The following is a 17,794-nucleotide window of genomic DNA, read 5'->3' on the forward strand; positions in this document are numbered from 1 at the left end:
AAACAGGTTTCCTCAAGAATTTCCCTGTAATTAGCGCCATCCATCATTCCTTCAATTCTCACCAGTTTCCCAGTCCCTGCCGATGGAAAAACATCCCCACAGCATATGTTTGCTTATTTTTTTTCTTTAAGCAATGGCTTTTTTCTGGCCATTCTTCCTTAAAGCCCAGCTCTGTGGAGTGTATGGCTTAAAGTGGTCCTATGGACAGATACTCCAATCTTCGCTGTGGAGTTTTGCAGCTCCTTCAGGGTTATCTTTGGTCTCTTTGTTGCCTCTCTGATTAATGCCCTACTTGCCTGGTCCGTGAGTTTTGGTGGGCGACCCTCTCTTGGCAGGTTTGTTGTGGTGCCATATTCTTTAAATTTTTTAATAATGGATTTAATGTTGCTCCGTGGGATGTTCAAAGTTTCGCATATATATATATTTTTTTATAACCCAACCCTGATCTGTACTTCTCCACAACTTTGTCCCTGACCTGTTTGGAGAGCTCCTTGGTCTTCATGGTGCCGCTTGCTTGGTTGTGCCCCTTGCTTAGTGGGGTTGCAGACTCTGCGGCCTTTCAGAACAGGTGTATGTGTGTGTATGTATGTATGTATATATATATATATATATATACAGTGGGGAAAAAAAGTATTTAGTCAGCCACCAATTGTGCAAGTTCTCCCACTTAAAAGATGAGAGAGGCCTGTAATTTTCATCATAGGTATACGTCAACTATGACAGACAAATTGAGGGAAAAAAATCCAGAAAATCACATTGTAGGATTTTTAATGAATTTATTTGCTAATTATGGTGGAAAATAAGTATTTGGTCACCTACAAACAAGCAAGATTTCTGGCTCTCACAGACCTGTAACTTCTTCTTTAAGAGGCTCCTCTGTCCTCCACTCGTTACCTGTATTAATGGCACCTGTTTGAACCTGTTATCAGTATAAAATACACCTGTCCACAACCTCAAACAGTCACACTCCAAACTCCACTATGGCCAAGACCAAAGAGCTGTCAAAGGACACCAGAAACAAAATTGTAGACCTGCACCAGGCTGGGAAGACTGAATCTGCAATAGGTAAGCAGCTTGGTTTGAAGAAATCAACTGTGGGAGCAATTATTAGGAAATGGAAGACATACAATACCACTGATAATCTCCCTCGATCTGGGGCTCCACGCAAGATCTCACCCTGTGGGGTCAAAATGATCACAAGAACGGTGAGCAAAAATCCCAGAGCCACACGGGGGGACCTAGTGAATGACCTGCAGAGAGCTGGGACCAAAGTAACAAAGCCTACCATCAGTAACACACTACGCCGCCAGGGACTCAAATCCTGCAGTGCCAGACGTGTCCCCCTGCTTAAGCCAGTACATGTCCAGGCCCGTCTGAAGTTTGCTAGAGTGCATTTGGATGATCCAGAAGAGGATTGGGAGAATGTCATATGGTCAGATGAAACCAAAATAGAACTTTTTGGTAAAAACTCAACTCGTCGTGTTTGGAGGACAAAGAATGCTGAGTTGCATCCAAAGAACACCATACCTACTGTGAAGCATGGGGGTGGAAACATCATGCTTTGGGGCTGTTTTTCTGCAAAGGGACCAGGACGACTGATCTGTGTAAAGGAAAGAATGAATGGGGCCATGTATCGTGAGATTTTGAGTGAAAACCTCCTTCCATCAGCAAGGGCATTGAAGAAGAAACGTGGCTGGGTCTTTCAGCATGACAATGATCCTAAACACACCGCCCGGGCAACGAAGGAGTGGCTTCGTAAGAAGCATTTCAAGGTCCTGGAGTGGCCTAGCCAGTCTCCAGATCTCAACCCCATACAAAATCTTTGGAGGGAGTTGAAAGTCCGTGTTGCCCAGCGACAGCCCCAAAACATCACTGCTCTAGAGGAGATATGCATGGAGGAATGGGCAAAAATACCAGCAACAGTGTGTGAAAACCTTGTGAAGACTTACAGAAAACGTTTGACCTGTGTCATTGCCAACAAAGGGTATATAACAAAGTATTGAGAAACTTTTGTTATTGACCAAATACTTATTTTCCACCATAATTTGCAAATAAATTCATAAAAAATCCTACAATGTTATTTTCTGGATTTTTTTTTCTCAATTTGTCTGTCATAGTTGACGTGTACCTATGATGAAAATTACAGGCCTCTCTCATCTTTTTAAGTGGGAGAATTTGCACAATTGGTGGCTGACTAAATACTTTTTTCCCCCACTGTATTTAGGGGCTTCATAGCAAAGGGGGTGAATACATATGCACGCACCTCTTTTCTGTTATTTATTTTGTGTAATTTTTTTAAGTTATTTTTTTCACTTCACCAATTTGGAGAATTTTGTGTATGTCCATTACATGAAATCCAAATAAAAATCATTTTAAATTACAGGTTGTAATGCAACAAAATAGGAAAAGCGCCAAGGGGGATGAATACTTTTGCAAGGCACTGTATATAACGTTATTTTGATAAATGTATTCATAGACTACTATTTCATCCCTCAACGAAAATATAGTTCTGACATTTATGGTTTCTAGCCAAGCCGGCTGACCGTTCATTCTATCAGTTAGTTTGCCAGAGACGCGACCCATTCGTTAAATATTTGTGTTCTATATCTATGGATAGTTCGTTCTAAATGTTCCGTTGCCATGCTGGCTGGCAACGCTCTTATCCCTTGCTTGCTAGCTAGCAAACAATGGCTAACACAGTCAGGTCAAGCAGCTAGAATAACAGCAAAGTAGCTGCAATTGTGTTTGTTTAAGCTGTTTTGGATACATCCATAACAATGAGCTAATGATGCATGATTTCGCCCGGCATAGAAAATGTGCTCTCTCATCAGGACACTGTTCAGAGGAGCAAGCCAACTACACCGCTAACGCAATTACTTAAAACTGAAGCTGGTAAGACAGCAAACTAGCTGCATTATGCTGATTCATGATTTCAAATGGCTGAGAAAAGATGTCAGTCTCGTCCTGACATTTTAATTCTCAATAGTACAGCGGAGATCGAATTTCAATATTGAAACTATGTTGCAACTGTCAAGAGACAGATGGCAACTATTGTACAGCGCGTCTCGACCAATCACAATGCTTGTTTTGACCAACCCGTTGTAGAAGCCTGCACTGCACACCTCCAGGCAGGACCGCTATTGGACATCCCTCAAATAAATCCTGCTCATCCTTCCTCTGTGGCTCCTTGGTAACTGACATGTTGTTTTGTTGTTGACCAACAGGTGCAGTTCCAGAAGATCCAACAGCTGCGTCAGACCCAGACCAGGGCCCACTACTATGGAGGCTCCCTGCCCAACGTCAACCAGATCGGCAACGCCAGCGCCGACTTCCAGGTGAGTCCCCCTCCTCAACAATCATGTTCCCTTTTTTTCCCAAAAATGTTTTATATACTGTATCTTCAGAAAGTATTCATACCCCTTGACTTATTCCACAATTTGTTGTTACATCCTGAATTCAAAATTGATTCATTAATTTTTTTGAATCCCAACCATCTACACACAGTACCCCATAATGACAAATTGAAAACATGTTTTTAGACATTTTTGGAAATGTATTGAAAATGAAATACAGAAATTAATTACATAAGTATTCATACCCCTGATTCAATACTTTGTAGAAGCACCTTTGGTGGCGATAACAGCTGTGAGTCTTTCTGGGTAAGTCTCTGAGCTTTGCACACCTGGATGGACAATATTAGCCCCAAAGTCTTCAAGCTCTGTCAAATTGGTTGTTGATCATTGCTAGAGGACAATTTTCAAGTCTTGCCATAGATTTTCAAGCAGATTTAAGTCAAAACTGTAACTCGGCCACTCTGGAATATTCACTTTCTTCTTGGTAAGCAACTCCAGTGTAGATTTGACCTTGTGTTTTAGGTTATTGTCCTGCTGAAAGGTGAATTCATCTCCCAGTGTCTGGTGGAAAGCAGACTGAACCAGGTTTTCCTCTATGCTTTTGCCTGTGCTTAGCTCCATTCTGTTTATTTTTTTACCCTGAAAAATTCCCCAGTCCTTAATGATTACAAGCATACCCATAACCAATGTTCCCTCTAAGCTGCGTGCAGTAGCTCCGAGACTGCCTCGCAGCTCCCCAGGACTGCTGCGCAGAATAAATATCAGTCCACGGAGAGAAACACAAGATTGAACTTCACTCAACTTTCTAGAGTTTTCCCTGTTAGTTAACACTATTAACCTTTCCCTTTACTGTGGCAATTGTGATTAAATCAACGCAATATTAGCCACTTTCAATGCAACATACCGAAACAAAACAAACTATGCAAGAGATTTTGTTGTTGGCAGAAAGCATCGGAGTAGGATTGTATTACACACGCCTCAGGCCATACTCTACACAGACCGGTGCAGCGTAACCAATCAGAGCTGCAGTAGTCCTATATGCAAATAGACCATTGCCAAATATGGATCTGTGCCATTTACTTTGAACTGGACTGTGTTTACAGCTGTGGTCATGAGTAGATGCGCTTGTGTTGAGATCAAAGCAAGAGCTGCATGTAGCCACGTGTGCATATTTTGTTCATATCCTTGGCTAGTTAGTGAGTTTTTAGCCCAGTTATAGATACTTTTTTTGTCTAGAATAGGGGTATGAAGACATCTTTGAAAAGCGAGTAGGTAGAGAGCTTTTTTGTGTGCTAAAGGGGCAGTGTTGTATTTTGATACAGGCTTGAATAAGCTAAGTAGGCAGAGGGTAGTATAATCTGTCTGATTCTCTGTAGGAATGGTATGGGAATAATAATGCATTTTATTTTATAAAGTGGTTTCTTCCATCAAACAACACCAACATTTTCAGTCACCTCCTTGTCTGAAGGACATGTGGATAAACATGTTAATGTCAAGCCCTGCATGTTTTTTTTCCAAAGGTCTCATGGAATGTAGGCCTACGTTGAACACCACACATTGGCTGCTACTTTAGGCTGAATGATAGAACGGCTATTTCCATGTAAAAATGTTATGGGATGCATTTTTCCATTGTTTTTTGACGCTAGACCTCTGGTAGGCTTACATTATGATCAAATAGCCACAGTAGCTTTGGCTACTGTTAAAACTAACTTAAAGTGTGTACAGCCTCACTGTTCATAGTGAAAGCGCACTGGAAGTTGCACAGAATAATCACAACGTTCAAGTTTGCGTTCAGCAGATCTGAAATTTGCTCAGTGCCAACATTTTTTTGAGGAAACATTGCCCATAACATGATGCAGTAACCACTTGAAAATATAGAGAGTGTTACTCAGTAAAATGCTCTATTGGAATTGCCTCAAATGTAACACTATTCTTTTTTTTTTGCAGTATTACTTTAGTGCCTTGTTGCAAACAGACTGCATGTTTTGGAATACTTTGGATAGGCTTCCTTTTCACCCTGTCAATTAGGTTAGTATTGTGTAGTAACTGCAATGTTGTTTATTCATCCTCAGTTTTCTCCTATCACAGCCAATACACTCTAACTGTTTTAAAGTCACCATTGGCCTCATGGTGAAATGTCCTTCCTCTCCGGCAACTGAGTTAGGAACGACGCCTGCATCTTTGTAGTGACTGGGTGTATTGACATACCATCCAAAGTGTAATTAATATCTTCTCCATGCTCAAAGGGATATTCAATATCTGTTAGTTTTTTTTGTTTGCGAGGCATTGGAAAACCTCCCTGGTCAAATGTTTGAAATTCACTGCTTGACTGAGGGACCTTACAGATAATTGTATGTGTGGGGTACCGAGATGAGGTAGTCACAAAATCATCTTAAACACTGTTATTGCAAACAGAGTTAATGCAACTTATGTGACTTGTTAAGCACATTTTTACTCTTGAACTTATTTAGGCTTGCCATATCAAAGGGGTTGAATACTTATTGACTGAAGACATTTCAGCTTTACATTTTGTATTAATTTGTAAACATTTTCGAAAAACATAATTCCCCTTTGACATTATGAGGTATTGTGTGTAGGCCAGTGACAAATCTCAATTTAATCCATTTTAAATTCATGCTGTAAAACAACAAAATGTGTAAAAAGTGAAGGGGTTTGAATACTTCCTGAAGGCATCGTATTTATTTATTTATCCAGACGGTACAGTGAGGGGAAAAAGTATTTGATCCCCTGCTGATTTTGTACGTTTGCCCACTGACAAAAAATGCTCAGTCTATAATTTTAATGGTAGGTTTATTTGAACAGTGAGAGACAGAATAACAACAATGAAATCCAGAAAAACACATGTCAAAAATGTTATAAATTGATTTGCATTTTAATGAGGGAAATAAGTATTTGACCCCTCTGCAAAACATGACTTAGTACTTGGTGGCGAAACCCTTGTTGGCAATCACAGAGGTCAGACGTTTCTTGTAGATGGCCACCAGGTTTGCACACATCTCAGGAAGGATTTTGTCCCACTCCTCTTTGCAGATCTTCTCCAAGTCATTAAGGTTTCGAGGCTGACGTTTGGCAACTCGAACCTTCAGCTCCCTCCACAGATTTACTATGGGATTAAGGTCTGGAGACTGGCTAGGCCACTCCAGGACCTTAATGTGCTTCTTCTTGAGCCACTCCTTTGTTGCCTTGGCCGTGTGTTTTTGGGTCATTGTCATGCTGGAATACCCATCCACGACCCATTTTCAATGCCCTGGATGAGGGAAGGAGGTTCTCACCCAAGATTTGATGGTACATGGCCCCGTCCATCGTCCCTTTGATGCGGTGAAGTTGTCCTGTCCCCTTAGCAGAAAAACACCCCCAAAGCATAATGTTTCCACCTCCATGTTTGACGGTGGGGATGGTGTTCTTGGGGTCATAGGCAGCATTCCTCCTCCTCCAAACACGGCGAGTTGAGTTGATGCCAAAGAGCTCAATTTTGGTCTCATCTGACCACAACACTTTCACCCAGTTCTCCTCTGAATCATTCAGATGTTCATTGGCAAACTTCAGACGGGCATGTATATGTGCTTTCTTGAGCAGGGGGACCTTGCGGGCGCTGCAGAATTTCAGTCCTTCACGGCGTAGTGTGTTACCAATTGTTTTCTTGGTGACTATGGTCCCAGCTGCCTTGAGATCATTGACAAGATCCTCCCGTGTAGTTCTGGGCTGATTCCTCACCGTTCTTATGATCATTGCAACTCCACAAGGTGAGATTTTGCATGGAGCCCCAGGCCGAGGGAGATTGACAGTTCTTTTGTGTTGTCACCTTCTCACCAAGCTGCTTGGTGATGGTCTTGTAGCCCATTCCAGCCTTGTGTAGGTCTACAATCTTGTCCCTGACATCCTTGGAGAGCTCTTTGGTCTTGGCCATGGTGGAGAGTTTGGAATCTGATTGATTGATTGCTTCTGTGGACAGGTGTCTTTTATACAGGTAACAAGCTGAGATTAGGAGCACTCCCTTTAAGAATGGGCTCCTAATCTCAGCTCGTTACCTGTATAAAAGACACCTGGGAGCCAGAAATCTTTCTGATTGAGAGGGGGTCAAATACTTATTTCCCTCATTAAAATGCAAATCAATATATACTTTTTTTTACATTGATTTTTTTGTTGTTATTCTGTCTCTCACTGTTCAAATAAACCTACCATTAAAATTATAGACTGATCATTTCATTGTCATTTGGCAAACGTACAAAATCAGCAGGGGATCAAATACTTTTTTCCCTCACTATATATATATTTTTAAAAAATCAGATGAGGTACCAGGAAGTGAACCCCGGTCTCTGGCGTGGGGATAACTTGTTGACGGTGTTACACCCTGAGCCAAACTCAGGCACTGGGTACCATGACCCGTCAGTAATTTTAATATTCTACAAGTCTGGCAAGCTAGACTAAGTAGTAAGGTACAACAGTGTTATGGAACTTTTGGATATAAATATTTTATGTACGGTAAGGTCTAAGTTTTCACTGCTTGGTATGGACTTCAAGCTGACAGAGCATGTTCCCCTGCTGTAGCAGATAAAATGGCTAGATCATTTTTGTAAATTAAAAACAATATTAATGTAGACTTACAGGGATACTTCTGCATTTTGGCAATGAGGCCCTTTATCTACTTCCCCAGAGTCAGATGAACTTGTGGATACCATTTTTATGTTTCTGTGTCCAGTAAGAAGGAAGTTGGAGGTAGTTTTGTGAGTCAATGTTAACCAGCGTTAGCGCAATGACTGGAAGTCTATGGGTATCTACTATACCTAGGCCTCCATTCGATGTGTTTGGTCATTACTTCTATGGCCAATTATTTTTTTTATTCACCAACTAGACATTCAACCAAGAAAGGGCCGCAAGATTGGGATGAGTAGCCCCCTTGTCCTCGCACCCAGCAACAGCACACATGTACATTTACTGTAAAAACCACAGTATGTTTGATGCACATTTACCGTAAAAACTACAGTATGTGTGACAGTTTCTGGAAAAGGAGACTCGCCTTGTCTCTGTTAGGCAGTAATTACAAGGTCCCTCTCAACAAATCCAGGCCAGACCACAATGACCCCCTAGATGCACACGCACATGGCGCTCCGCACAGTACAGTACAGCACTATACTTTCAGAAATTCAAAACAGCAAGCCTCTCTTGAGAACTCCAACTAAATAATTCAGATGTTAATCTTACCCAGACAAGCAACAACAAAATACAGAGATCTGTTCTCTGGCTTTGGTCTGTCTCATTCAGCCCCAGAAGAAACACACAGAGTGGGTGAATGTGATAGCGCTGTAGCTGCCCACGTGGGATTGCTTGTATTGGTTTCAGTCCTCAGAGGATAGAGGGGAGAGCGCTAACGTTAGCCTAGATGTGTATTCTACAATACAGTAGCTCCAGGTAAAAGTGCCCTTGTGTTGAAGAATGGCTCTTTTGAGGGGTGGGAGCAGTGATCTCTGGATCTAGTTCTGCATTCCAAATGGTACCCTATTCCCTTTTATAGTGCACTACTTTAGACCAGATCCCTATGGGCCCTGGTCAAAGGTAGTGCACTATAAAGGGAATAGGGTGCCATTTGGGATGCAGGCCTAGAAACCAGACTTGATATCACAGTAGAAAAACATTGCTCTTTCCCCCTTAGGGATGCTAGTACAGGTTTAATGGACCTGGCTGCACTTGATCCTAATCATTTGTTAGTGCTCATTGTAACAGTAGGGATGTCCTTTTGGTTAGGGTTTGAGTGTTTTAATGAATGAAATCTGTCTGAAATCAAGGAGTAAAAGTAGGTTGTTAGTCATGTAGTACCTACACACTGTAGACAAAATTAAAGCTGTTATTTTTGTTCTTGTCTGTCTCTCTGTCTGCCCCAGTCGGTTTCTCTGTCTCTCTGTCTCTCTGTCTCTCATAATAGTATTACAAAAGTGAGAATAATAACAATAGTAATACTGGTGCTAGTTGTAACATGATTACTAATCATGGAATAGTAATAGCATGGAAAAGCTTATTTAGCTATAGACTGTCCCTCAGGCTGTGGCAGGAGACCAAGTATTTGGCTGCCAAAACATTTTGGTTGGTCTCTCTCATATTAACATCCCCCCCCTCTCCCTCTTCCTCAGGGTGGCTTCCCAGGGGCCTTGGACAGTGTCAGGGGGACACGTCACCATGGCCTGGTGGAGAGGGTGCACCGGGACCGCAACCAACGCATTAACTTGCCTCACCGCCGGCCCATCGACAAGCACGGACGGCAGATATCCTTCCACTACCACAAGTAGTACCAGTAGGAACCAGTTACCGGTAGTATTTAGTAGCAACTATTGTCTAGCAGTAACTCGTACATATAGAAACTAGTACCAGTAGTACGTAGTGAACTTACCAGTAGTAACTATTACCACACTTAGTACCAGTGCAACATCTGAGGCCCTCAGAAATGTGTTTTGCTTCTAAAATGTCAGAATTCTCACACGCATGTTGACAAAGCTGATGAAACCTGTAACAACGGTTTACGACTAATAAATGCCATGATTTGTCAGTAACTGTCAATCAATACATTACATCTGAATTTCAGCATAGAGGTTCATGTTGTGGCCTATGCAGAGGGGCGCACAACCCTTGTTGTGCCATTGGACTACAGTGTAGCTTACCCAGCATGTAATGTGCTCTTAAAATGCATATCTATGGAATTGTTGATTGCACTTTTCCACTAGACATTTATTTTACTGTTGTTTTAACAGGGAGTCACCATTGAGACCAAGGTTTATATTACAAGGAAGCAAATACAATGTAAAATATTGTTGCAGCCAGCAAGGTGGTTTCACTGTTGGTCTTTGCCATGTGTCCTTTTGGCAGTTTTGTGTGTGGTGTAAATTTGTGTGTGCTCGCTGACCTTTGCTAGTGTGGGCAGAGTGTTGTTAAAGCCCAAGGCTCAGTTAGTCATTATAAAAACATGAAATGTAATGCATTGTGCCAGTCACTGACAGTACGGCTTAATGGACATTGACATTGGTGGGAGATTTTGGATGGGAGAGATAGTGTGTGTGTGTTACTGCAGTGATTCCCCTATATTCATTTAGCAGAGGCGATCCACCGCTGTTAAATCGCTGCCGCCACTGATAAAATAAATATATGTAATTTTCTGGATGTTAATGTTTTCAAAGTAATCTTAAACAACACACTCACCGACCAGTTTATTAGGTGCACCCATCTAGTACCGTGTTGGACCCCTCTTTGCCTCCAGAACATCCTGAATTCTTCGGGGGCATTCTACAAGGTGTCGGAAACATTCCACAGGGATGGTGGTCCATGCTGACGCGATGGCATCACGCAGTTGCTGCAGATTGGACGGCGGTACATTCATGCTGCGAACTGCCCGTTCCATCTGGGGATTGCGCAGGCCACTCAAGGAAACTGAAATCCCTGTCATGTTCCAGGTGATGTTTTTCCACTCCTCAATTGTCCAGTGGTGATCGCGTGCCCACTGGAGCCGCTTCTTCTGGTTTTTAGCTGATAGGAGCGGAACCCGGTGTGGTCATCTGCTGCGCTAGCCCATCCTCAACAAGTTCTGTGCTTATTTGGCTGTTTGTGGCCCGCCTGTTAGCTTGCACGATTCTTGCCATTCTCCTTCAACCTCTATCATCAACAAGCTGTTTTCGCCCACAGGACTGACTGGATGTTTTTCAGATGATTCTCGGTAAACCCTAGACACCGTCATACGTGAAAAGCCCAGGGGGGCGGCAGTTTCTGAGATACTGGATCCGGCGCGCCTGGCATCGACGATCATACCATGCTCAAAGTCGCTTAGGTCACTTATTTTGCCCATTCTAACGTTCAATCTAACAGTTAATGAATGCATCAATGCCTGCTTTATATAGCAAGCCACAGCCACGTGACTCAATGTCTGTAGGAGCGATCCGTTTTTGTGAACTGGGTGTATACCTAATAAACTGGCCGGTGAATGTATGTAGAAAAGGAAAATGGAGCCATATATTTTTTTGTAAGATCATCTTTGAGAACTAACAATCACCTAAATAAAAACTAGACATTTAGGGAGAATGTAAAAATATAAAAATGTCATAACATGGGGCCTCCATGACATGGCATAAGCCACGGAAAAATGTGTATAATTGCAGGAAATTTGCTTTAAAACTGCACATTTTCGGTTTCTAACTGTGTGGGTTAGTAGGAGGAGTGATGTGGGAGTGGGTCTGCGAGCTCGAACGCTCAAATTCTCAAAGTAGTGAAAGGAGAAAGGATGGTCTTTCTTTGGAAACACCAGCTATCAGTCAGCCCTTTCAGAAACCCTTTCTTCAAGCACTGTCTCCGAGCCAGTATATTCTCCCATACACTCCTCAATTGTGTGGTTTGCTTGTGTTACACTGTTTTCACACGATGCAAAGAAAGACTGAGTCGGTGAGTAAGTGGGGGGAAAGAGCAAGTGAATAAGCAGGGCCTAACACCTGCCAAATGTGGGTTGATTTTAGCATTTGAGGGTAAGATGTCTATTTCATCAGCCACGTTGGTGGGTCGGTGGGTGGTCAGGGCTCCGCAGTGCGAGCATTTCACTCGTATTTGTGAATAAAAATAGTCAAGTATGATCACAAATAATAGCAAAATAAATGCTGCGGTAGCTGTTTTCAAAGTATTTCTGCCTCGTGCTGCAACACTGCCTGGCTGGGGGCTGTGCTGTGAAGAGCATAAAAGTTGGTCTAATTTACTTGAAACGAAAGTCTACTGAAGTGAGACTTTGTCCTTGTGTTTCTTGGCTATTTACATTGTTCTGTTCACATGCTAGGTTGTTTGAGTTTCAGCTGCTAGGGAAGAGAAGCAACGCGGATACTAGTCGGACTCAATCTCACAGGCACAAAACATGACTTGCATTGCATTACCACGGTAACCTCCCGCCCTGAAGGGGCAGGTGAAATGTTTTGTCTCATCTGTGATATTTTGGTTAAAAGACTCGGGACACAAAAAAGGAAAGAAATTGAACAATATACCACTTCACTTCTTACTAGTAATGGTTGAGAACTTGACTGAGAATGTAGTACTTACTGTTGCTAGCAGATCAAGTTCTGGGAAGTTGTCTACTGTTGGTCTTGGAGATGGGGGTGTGTGAGTAAGGGAAAGAGAAGAGAGGGGGGAGAGTGTGTGTGTGATCTCGTGCCACTCTGTGTGTGATCTCGCCGGGCTGCAGCAGCAGAGAGTGGAAGTCTGGTTTTGAAGGATATTTCATCTGGACGACTCCCTGTTAGCCTGTGGCAAATAATGTTGATAAGTTATTCCGAGTGAGGCACGCGTGCACGAACACACACACATACAGTTGAAGTCGGAAGTTTACATACACTTAGGTTGGAGTCATTAAAACTTGTTTTTCAACCACTTCACACTTTTCTTGTTAACAAACTATAGTTTTGGCAAGTCGGTTAGGACATCTACTTTGTGCATGACACAAGTCATTTTTCAAACAATTGTTTACAGACAGATTATTTCACTTATAATTCACTATCACAATTCGAGTGGGTCAGAAGTTTAAATACACTAAATTGACTGTGCCTTTAAACAGCTTGGAAAATTCTAGAAAATGATTTCATGGCTTTAGAAGCTTCTGATAGGCTAATTGACATCATTTGAGTCAATTGGAGGTGTACCTGTGGATGTATTTCAAGGCCTACCTTCAAACTCAGTGCCTTTTTGCTTGACATCATGGGAAGATCAAAAGAAATCAGCCAAGACCTCAGAAAAAACATTGTAGATCTCCTCAAGTCTGGTTCATCCTTGGGAGCAATTTCAAAATGCCTGAAGTTACCACGTTCATCTGTACAAACAATAGTACGTAAGTATAAACACCATGGGACCACGCAGCCGTCATACCGCTCAGGAAGGAGACGCGTTCTGTCTCCTAGAGATGAACGTACTTTGGTGCAAAAAGTGCAAATCAATCCCAGAACAACAGCAAAGGGCCTTGTGAAGATGCTGGAGGAAACAGGTACAAAAGTATCTATATCCACAGTAAAACAAGTCCTATATCGACATAACCTGAAAGGCCGCTCAGCAAGGAAGAAGCCACTGCTCCAAAAACGCCATAAAAAAGCCAGACTACGGTTTGCAACTGCACATAGGGACAAAGATCAAACTTTTTTGGAGAAATGTCCTCTGGTCTGATGAAACAAATATATAACTGTTTGGCCATAATGACCATCTTTATGTTTGGAGGAAACTGGGGGGCCGAAGAACACCATCCCAACCGTGAAGCACAGGGGTGGCGGCATCATGCTGTGGGGGTGCTTTGCTGCAGGAGGGACTGGTGCACTTCACAAAATAGATGGCATCATGAGGAAGGAAGCTTATGTGGATATATTGAAGCAACATCTCAAGACATCAGTCAGGAAGTTAAAGCTTGGTCGCAAATGAGTCTTCCAAATGAACAATGACCCCAAGCATACTTCCAAAGTTGTGGCAAAATGGCTTAAGGACAACAAAGTCAAGGTATTGGAGTGGCCATCACAAAGCCCTGACCTCAATCCTATAGAAAATGTGTGGGCAGAACTGAAAAAGCGTGTGCGAGCAAGGAGGCCTACAAACCTGACTCAGTTACACCAGCTCTGTCAGGAGGAATGGGCCAAATTTCACCCAACTTATTGTGTGAGGCTTGTGGAAGGCTACCCGAAACGTTTGACCCAAGTTAAACAATTTAAAGGCAATGCTACCAAATACTAATTGAGTGTTTGTAAACTTCTCACCCACTGGGAATGTGATGAAAGAAAGAAAAGCTGAAATAAATCATTCTCTCTACTATTATTCTGACATTTCACATTCTTAAAGTAAAGTGGTGATCCTAACTGACCTAAAACAGGGAATTTGTACTAGGATTAAATGTCAGGAATTGTGAAAAACTGAGTTTAAATGTATTTGGTTAAGGTGTATGTAAACTTCCGACTTCAACTGTACGTACATACATACACACGCGCACACACAACATAACATAAAACACATAGGCTAACATATAACGTAAAACACTCTTAAAATAAAAGTGCACACACACACAGGATCCCTCCGCTCCAGTATTTGTATTTATTAGGGAGCCCCATTCGCTGCTGCCAAGGTAGCAGCTACTCTTCCTGGGGTCAAACACATTAAGGCACTTAAATTACATAGAAAACAAAAGATAAAACAGTACATCATATAACATTACACCACTACATATCTACAATACAAAATGTATAATGCAACGTTATTTCAATGTGCGTGTGTCTACCTGTGTCTTCACAGTCCCTTCTGTTCCATAAGGTGTATTTTTATGTGTAAAAAAATTAATACGGATTCTACTGCTTGCATCAGTTACCTGATGTGGAATAGAGTTCCATGTAGTCATGGCTCTATGTAGTACTGTGCGCCTCCCATAGTCTGTTCTGGACTTGGGGATTGTGAAGAGACGTCTTGTGGGGTATGCATGGGTGTCCGAGCTGTGTGCAAGTAGTTTAAACAGACACCTCGTGCATTCAGCTTGTCAACACTTCTTACAAAAACAAGTAGTGATGAAGTCAATCTCTCCTCCACTTTGAGCCATGAGAGATTGACATTCATATCATTAATGTTAGCTCCCCATGTACATTTTAAGGGCCAGCTGTACTGCACTGTTCTGAGCCAATTGTAATTTTCCTAAATCTCCCTTTGTGGCACCTGACCACACAACTGAACAGTAGTCCAGGTGTGACAACTTGGGCCTGTAGGACCTGCCTTGTTGATAGTGTTGTTAAGAAGACAGAGCAGCGCTTTATTATGGACAGACTTCTCCCCATCATAGCTACTTTTGTATCATGTTTTGACCATGACAGTTTACAATCCAGGGTTACTCCAAGCAGTTCAGGCACCTCAACTTGCTCAATTTCCACATTATTCATTACAAGATTTAGTTGAGGTTTAGTGAATGATTTGTCCCAAATACAATGCTTTAATTTTTTCAAATATTTAGGACTAACTTATTCCTTGCCACCCATTCTGAAAAAAACTGCAGCTCTTTGTTAAGTGTTGCAGTCATTTCAGTGGCTGTAGTAGCTGACATTTATAGTGTTGAGTCAGTATGTCTGGAGAGGAAGGGACCTGCACACACAGTAGTAGGCTCTCCTGGTTTTTGGCTCTGTGTGTGCAAACAGGCCCTTTGTTTGTGTAAATAGAGGTCTCTCCACTGTGTGTGTGTGTTTGAGGTCTGGATACTGAGTCGGCAGCGCCCTGCAGCATACGATCTTCACACTGGGAGAAGGAAGAGGCCGGGGCAGAGGAGTATCCTCCAGCCAAAATGTGTTTTCATTCGCCGGGCTCTTTTTTTTTTCCCTACACGCCAGATGTCCCTCACAGTCGAAGCTTGTTTTTCCACATGAGTCGGACTGGTCGAGTCTGCCAAGATCAGATAGGCGGTGAAAGAGAGCCGAGGAGATTTCTCCACACCCACTCCTGTTGAACATCATCTCCATTACGTCCTCTCTTCACTCACTCTCTTTACTCAGGGTTTTCTGAAGCACTGTAGATTTATCAGCAGTGGTTGGGCTGTACTGTACTTGTTTTACTAGCCTACTACTACTGTACACACTTGACCATCTTCCCATTTCTCTCTCTCTCTTGTTTATTTCAACGCCCTTCACTCCATGTGGGTTTACTAACTGAATGAACTGAAGCAGGCTTTTAGCTGAAACGTTTGGGTAAAGGCGTCTGCATGCTTCCCAGACGAAACTGTTCTGTTCGGGCGCACACATGTTTTTCTCAAGGCAAGCCGAAGTCGGTAGCCGAAGTCTACAACCCCTCGTCGGCGATTGGTCAACAGTAGGGGTTCTTCAATGAAGTGCCTGTTGTTGTTCAACGAGAGACGACTTGCCCTAATGCACATTTTCTCCCCCCAAAAATATTTTTTGCACCAAACATCCTAGTCAGACGAAAAATTGCCAGACTAAGATCTCTGCAGAAATGTCAAAATTATTGACAGATTGATTTAGTTATCTTAGATTACATTTTTACTATTTTGAGTAAGTGTATACTGACTACGGCGTCTCAAAATAGACAAATAGTGCTATTGCCACTTTTTTTCTAGTTTTTCAAGCGAAGGTCTTTTAAGGGAGTATGCAGCACACTTGTTGTGTTCGACCTACGGCTAGGCACCAGCCCAACTGAAGCGGACGCTTTAAAATTCCCCTATGTAGAAACAATATATATTTTAAAAATGAAGTAAGCTGTTTGAAAGTACTCTGTATTTGTTGGGTTTTCTGGCACTGTTGTAAATTAGATGGTATGGGTTTTTTGGTACTGTTGTAAATGATATGGTATGGGTGTTCTGGCACTGTTGTAAATGAGATGGTATGGGTTTTCTTGCACTGTTGCAAATTAGATGGTATGGGTTTTCTTGCACTGTTGTAAATGAGATTGTATGGGTTTTCTGGCACTGTTGTACATGAGATGGTATGGGTTTTCTTGCACTGTTGTACATGAGATGGTATGGGTTTTCTGGCACTGTTGTAAATGAGATTCTATAGGCAGTCATCAAGTCTGTGGTCAGTTTACTAGCTAATCTATAAAACTCTCTGGCAGGGTGATGCCAAGCACCCAAGTACTGTGATGTCCAGGAGAGCATACTACTTACTGTGTGCTAGTCCCTTCCTCTCTAGACATACTGAGGCGGAGGAATCATTTGTGTGTGTGTTTATTTTAAGAGTGTGTGTGCGCGCGCGCACGTCTCACTCTGAATAACTTACCAGCACCCTGTTTGCCACAGATTGACAGGGAGTCATCCTGATGAATTATGGGAGATGGAACATGCAACTCAATATCCTTCCAAATCAAATACTTCCTCTCTCTGCTGCTGAAGCCCGGCGAGATCATGCACACACTCTCTCACCCTTTCTCTCTCGCTTTCAAACACACATACACACACACACACTCTCACTCTCTCTCTCTTCCCCCCCTCTCTTCTCTTTCCCTTTCTCACACACCCCCCCATCTCCAAGACCAACAGTAGACAACTTCCCAGAACTTGATTTGCTAGCAACAGTAACTACTACATTCTCAGTCAAGTTCTCGGCCATTCTTTTAATTCTCCAGTTTTATGTAAATTGGACAAGCCTTCAAGGCAAGAACTGAAACATCTGCATAATATAACTTGATGCACACAGACTTGAACAATAAGGAACTCTTCTGTGGATCATTCAAAAGCTACAGATGACCACATCGAAGTATTCAGCTCATATAATGGTGCTTTCTTTATTAAAAAACAAAGCTGGCGCAAAATAAACAATTTATATATCCTTGAAAAATCTATCGACGTGCCCTTGAGCAAGGCATTTAACCCTAATTGCTCCTGTAAGTCGCTCTGGATAAGAGCTTCTGCTAAATTACTAAAATGTATTGAACAGGGTGGACAAAGCTATCAGTGT

General features: G+C 42.3%; 1 protein-coding gene across 4 annotated transcripts in view; it reads left to right on the forward strand.

Moving 5' to 3' along the window:
- crtc3 (CREB regulated transcription coactivator 3) overlaps positions 1 to 17,794 on the forward strand; it is an 84,828-nt gene that overhangs the window by 16,162 nt on the left and 50,872 nt on the right. For all 4 annotated transcript variants that reach the window (XM_084154339.1, XM_084154342.1, XM_084154340.1 and 1 more), the window contains exons 2-3: positions 3,225 to 3,335; positions 9,500 to 9,631. In XM_084154339.1, coding sequence (XP_084010465.1) covers positions 3,225 to 3,335; positions 9,500 to 9,631 — 243 coding nt within the window. The remainder of the gene's footprint in view (positions 1 to 3,224; positions 3,336 to 9,499; positions 9,632 to 17,794) is intronic.

The sequence above is a fragment of the Coregonus lavaretus genome (assembly GCF_964263955.1).
Source record: "Coregonus lavaretus genome assembly, chromosome: 37".
NCBI classification, from domain to species: domain Eukaryota; kingdom Metazoa; phylum Chordata; class Actinopteri; order Salmoniformes; family Salmonidae; genus Coregonus; species Coregonus lavaretus.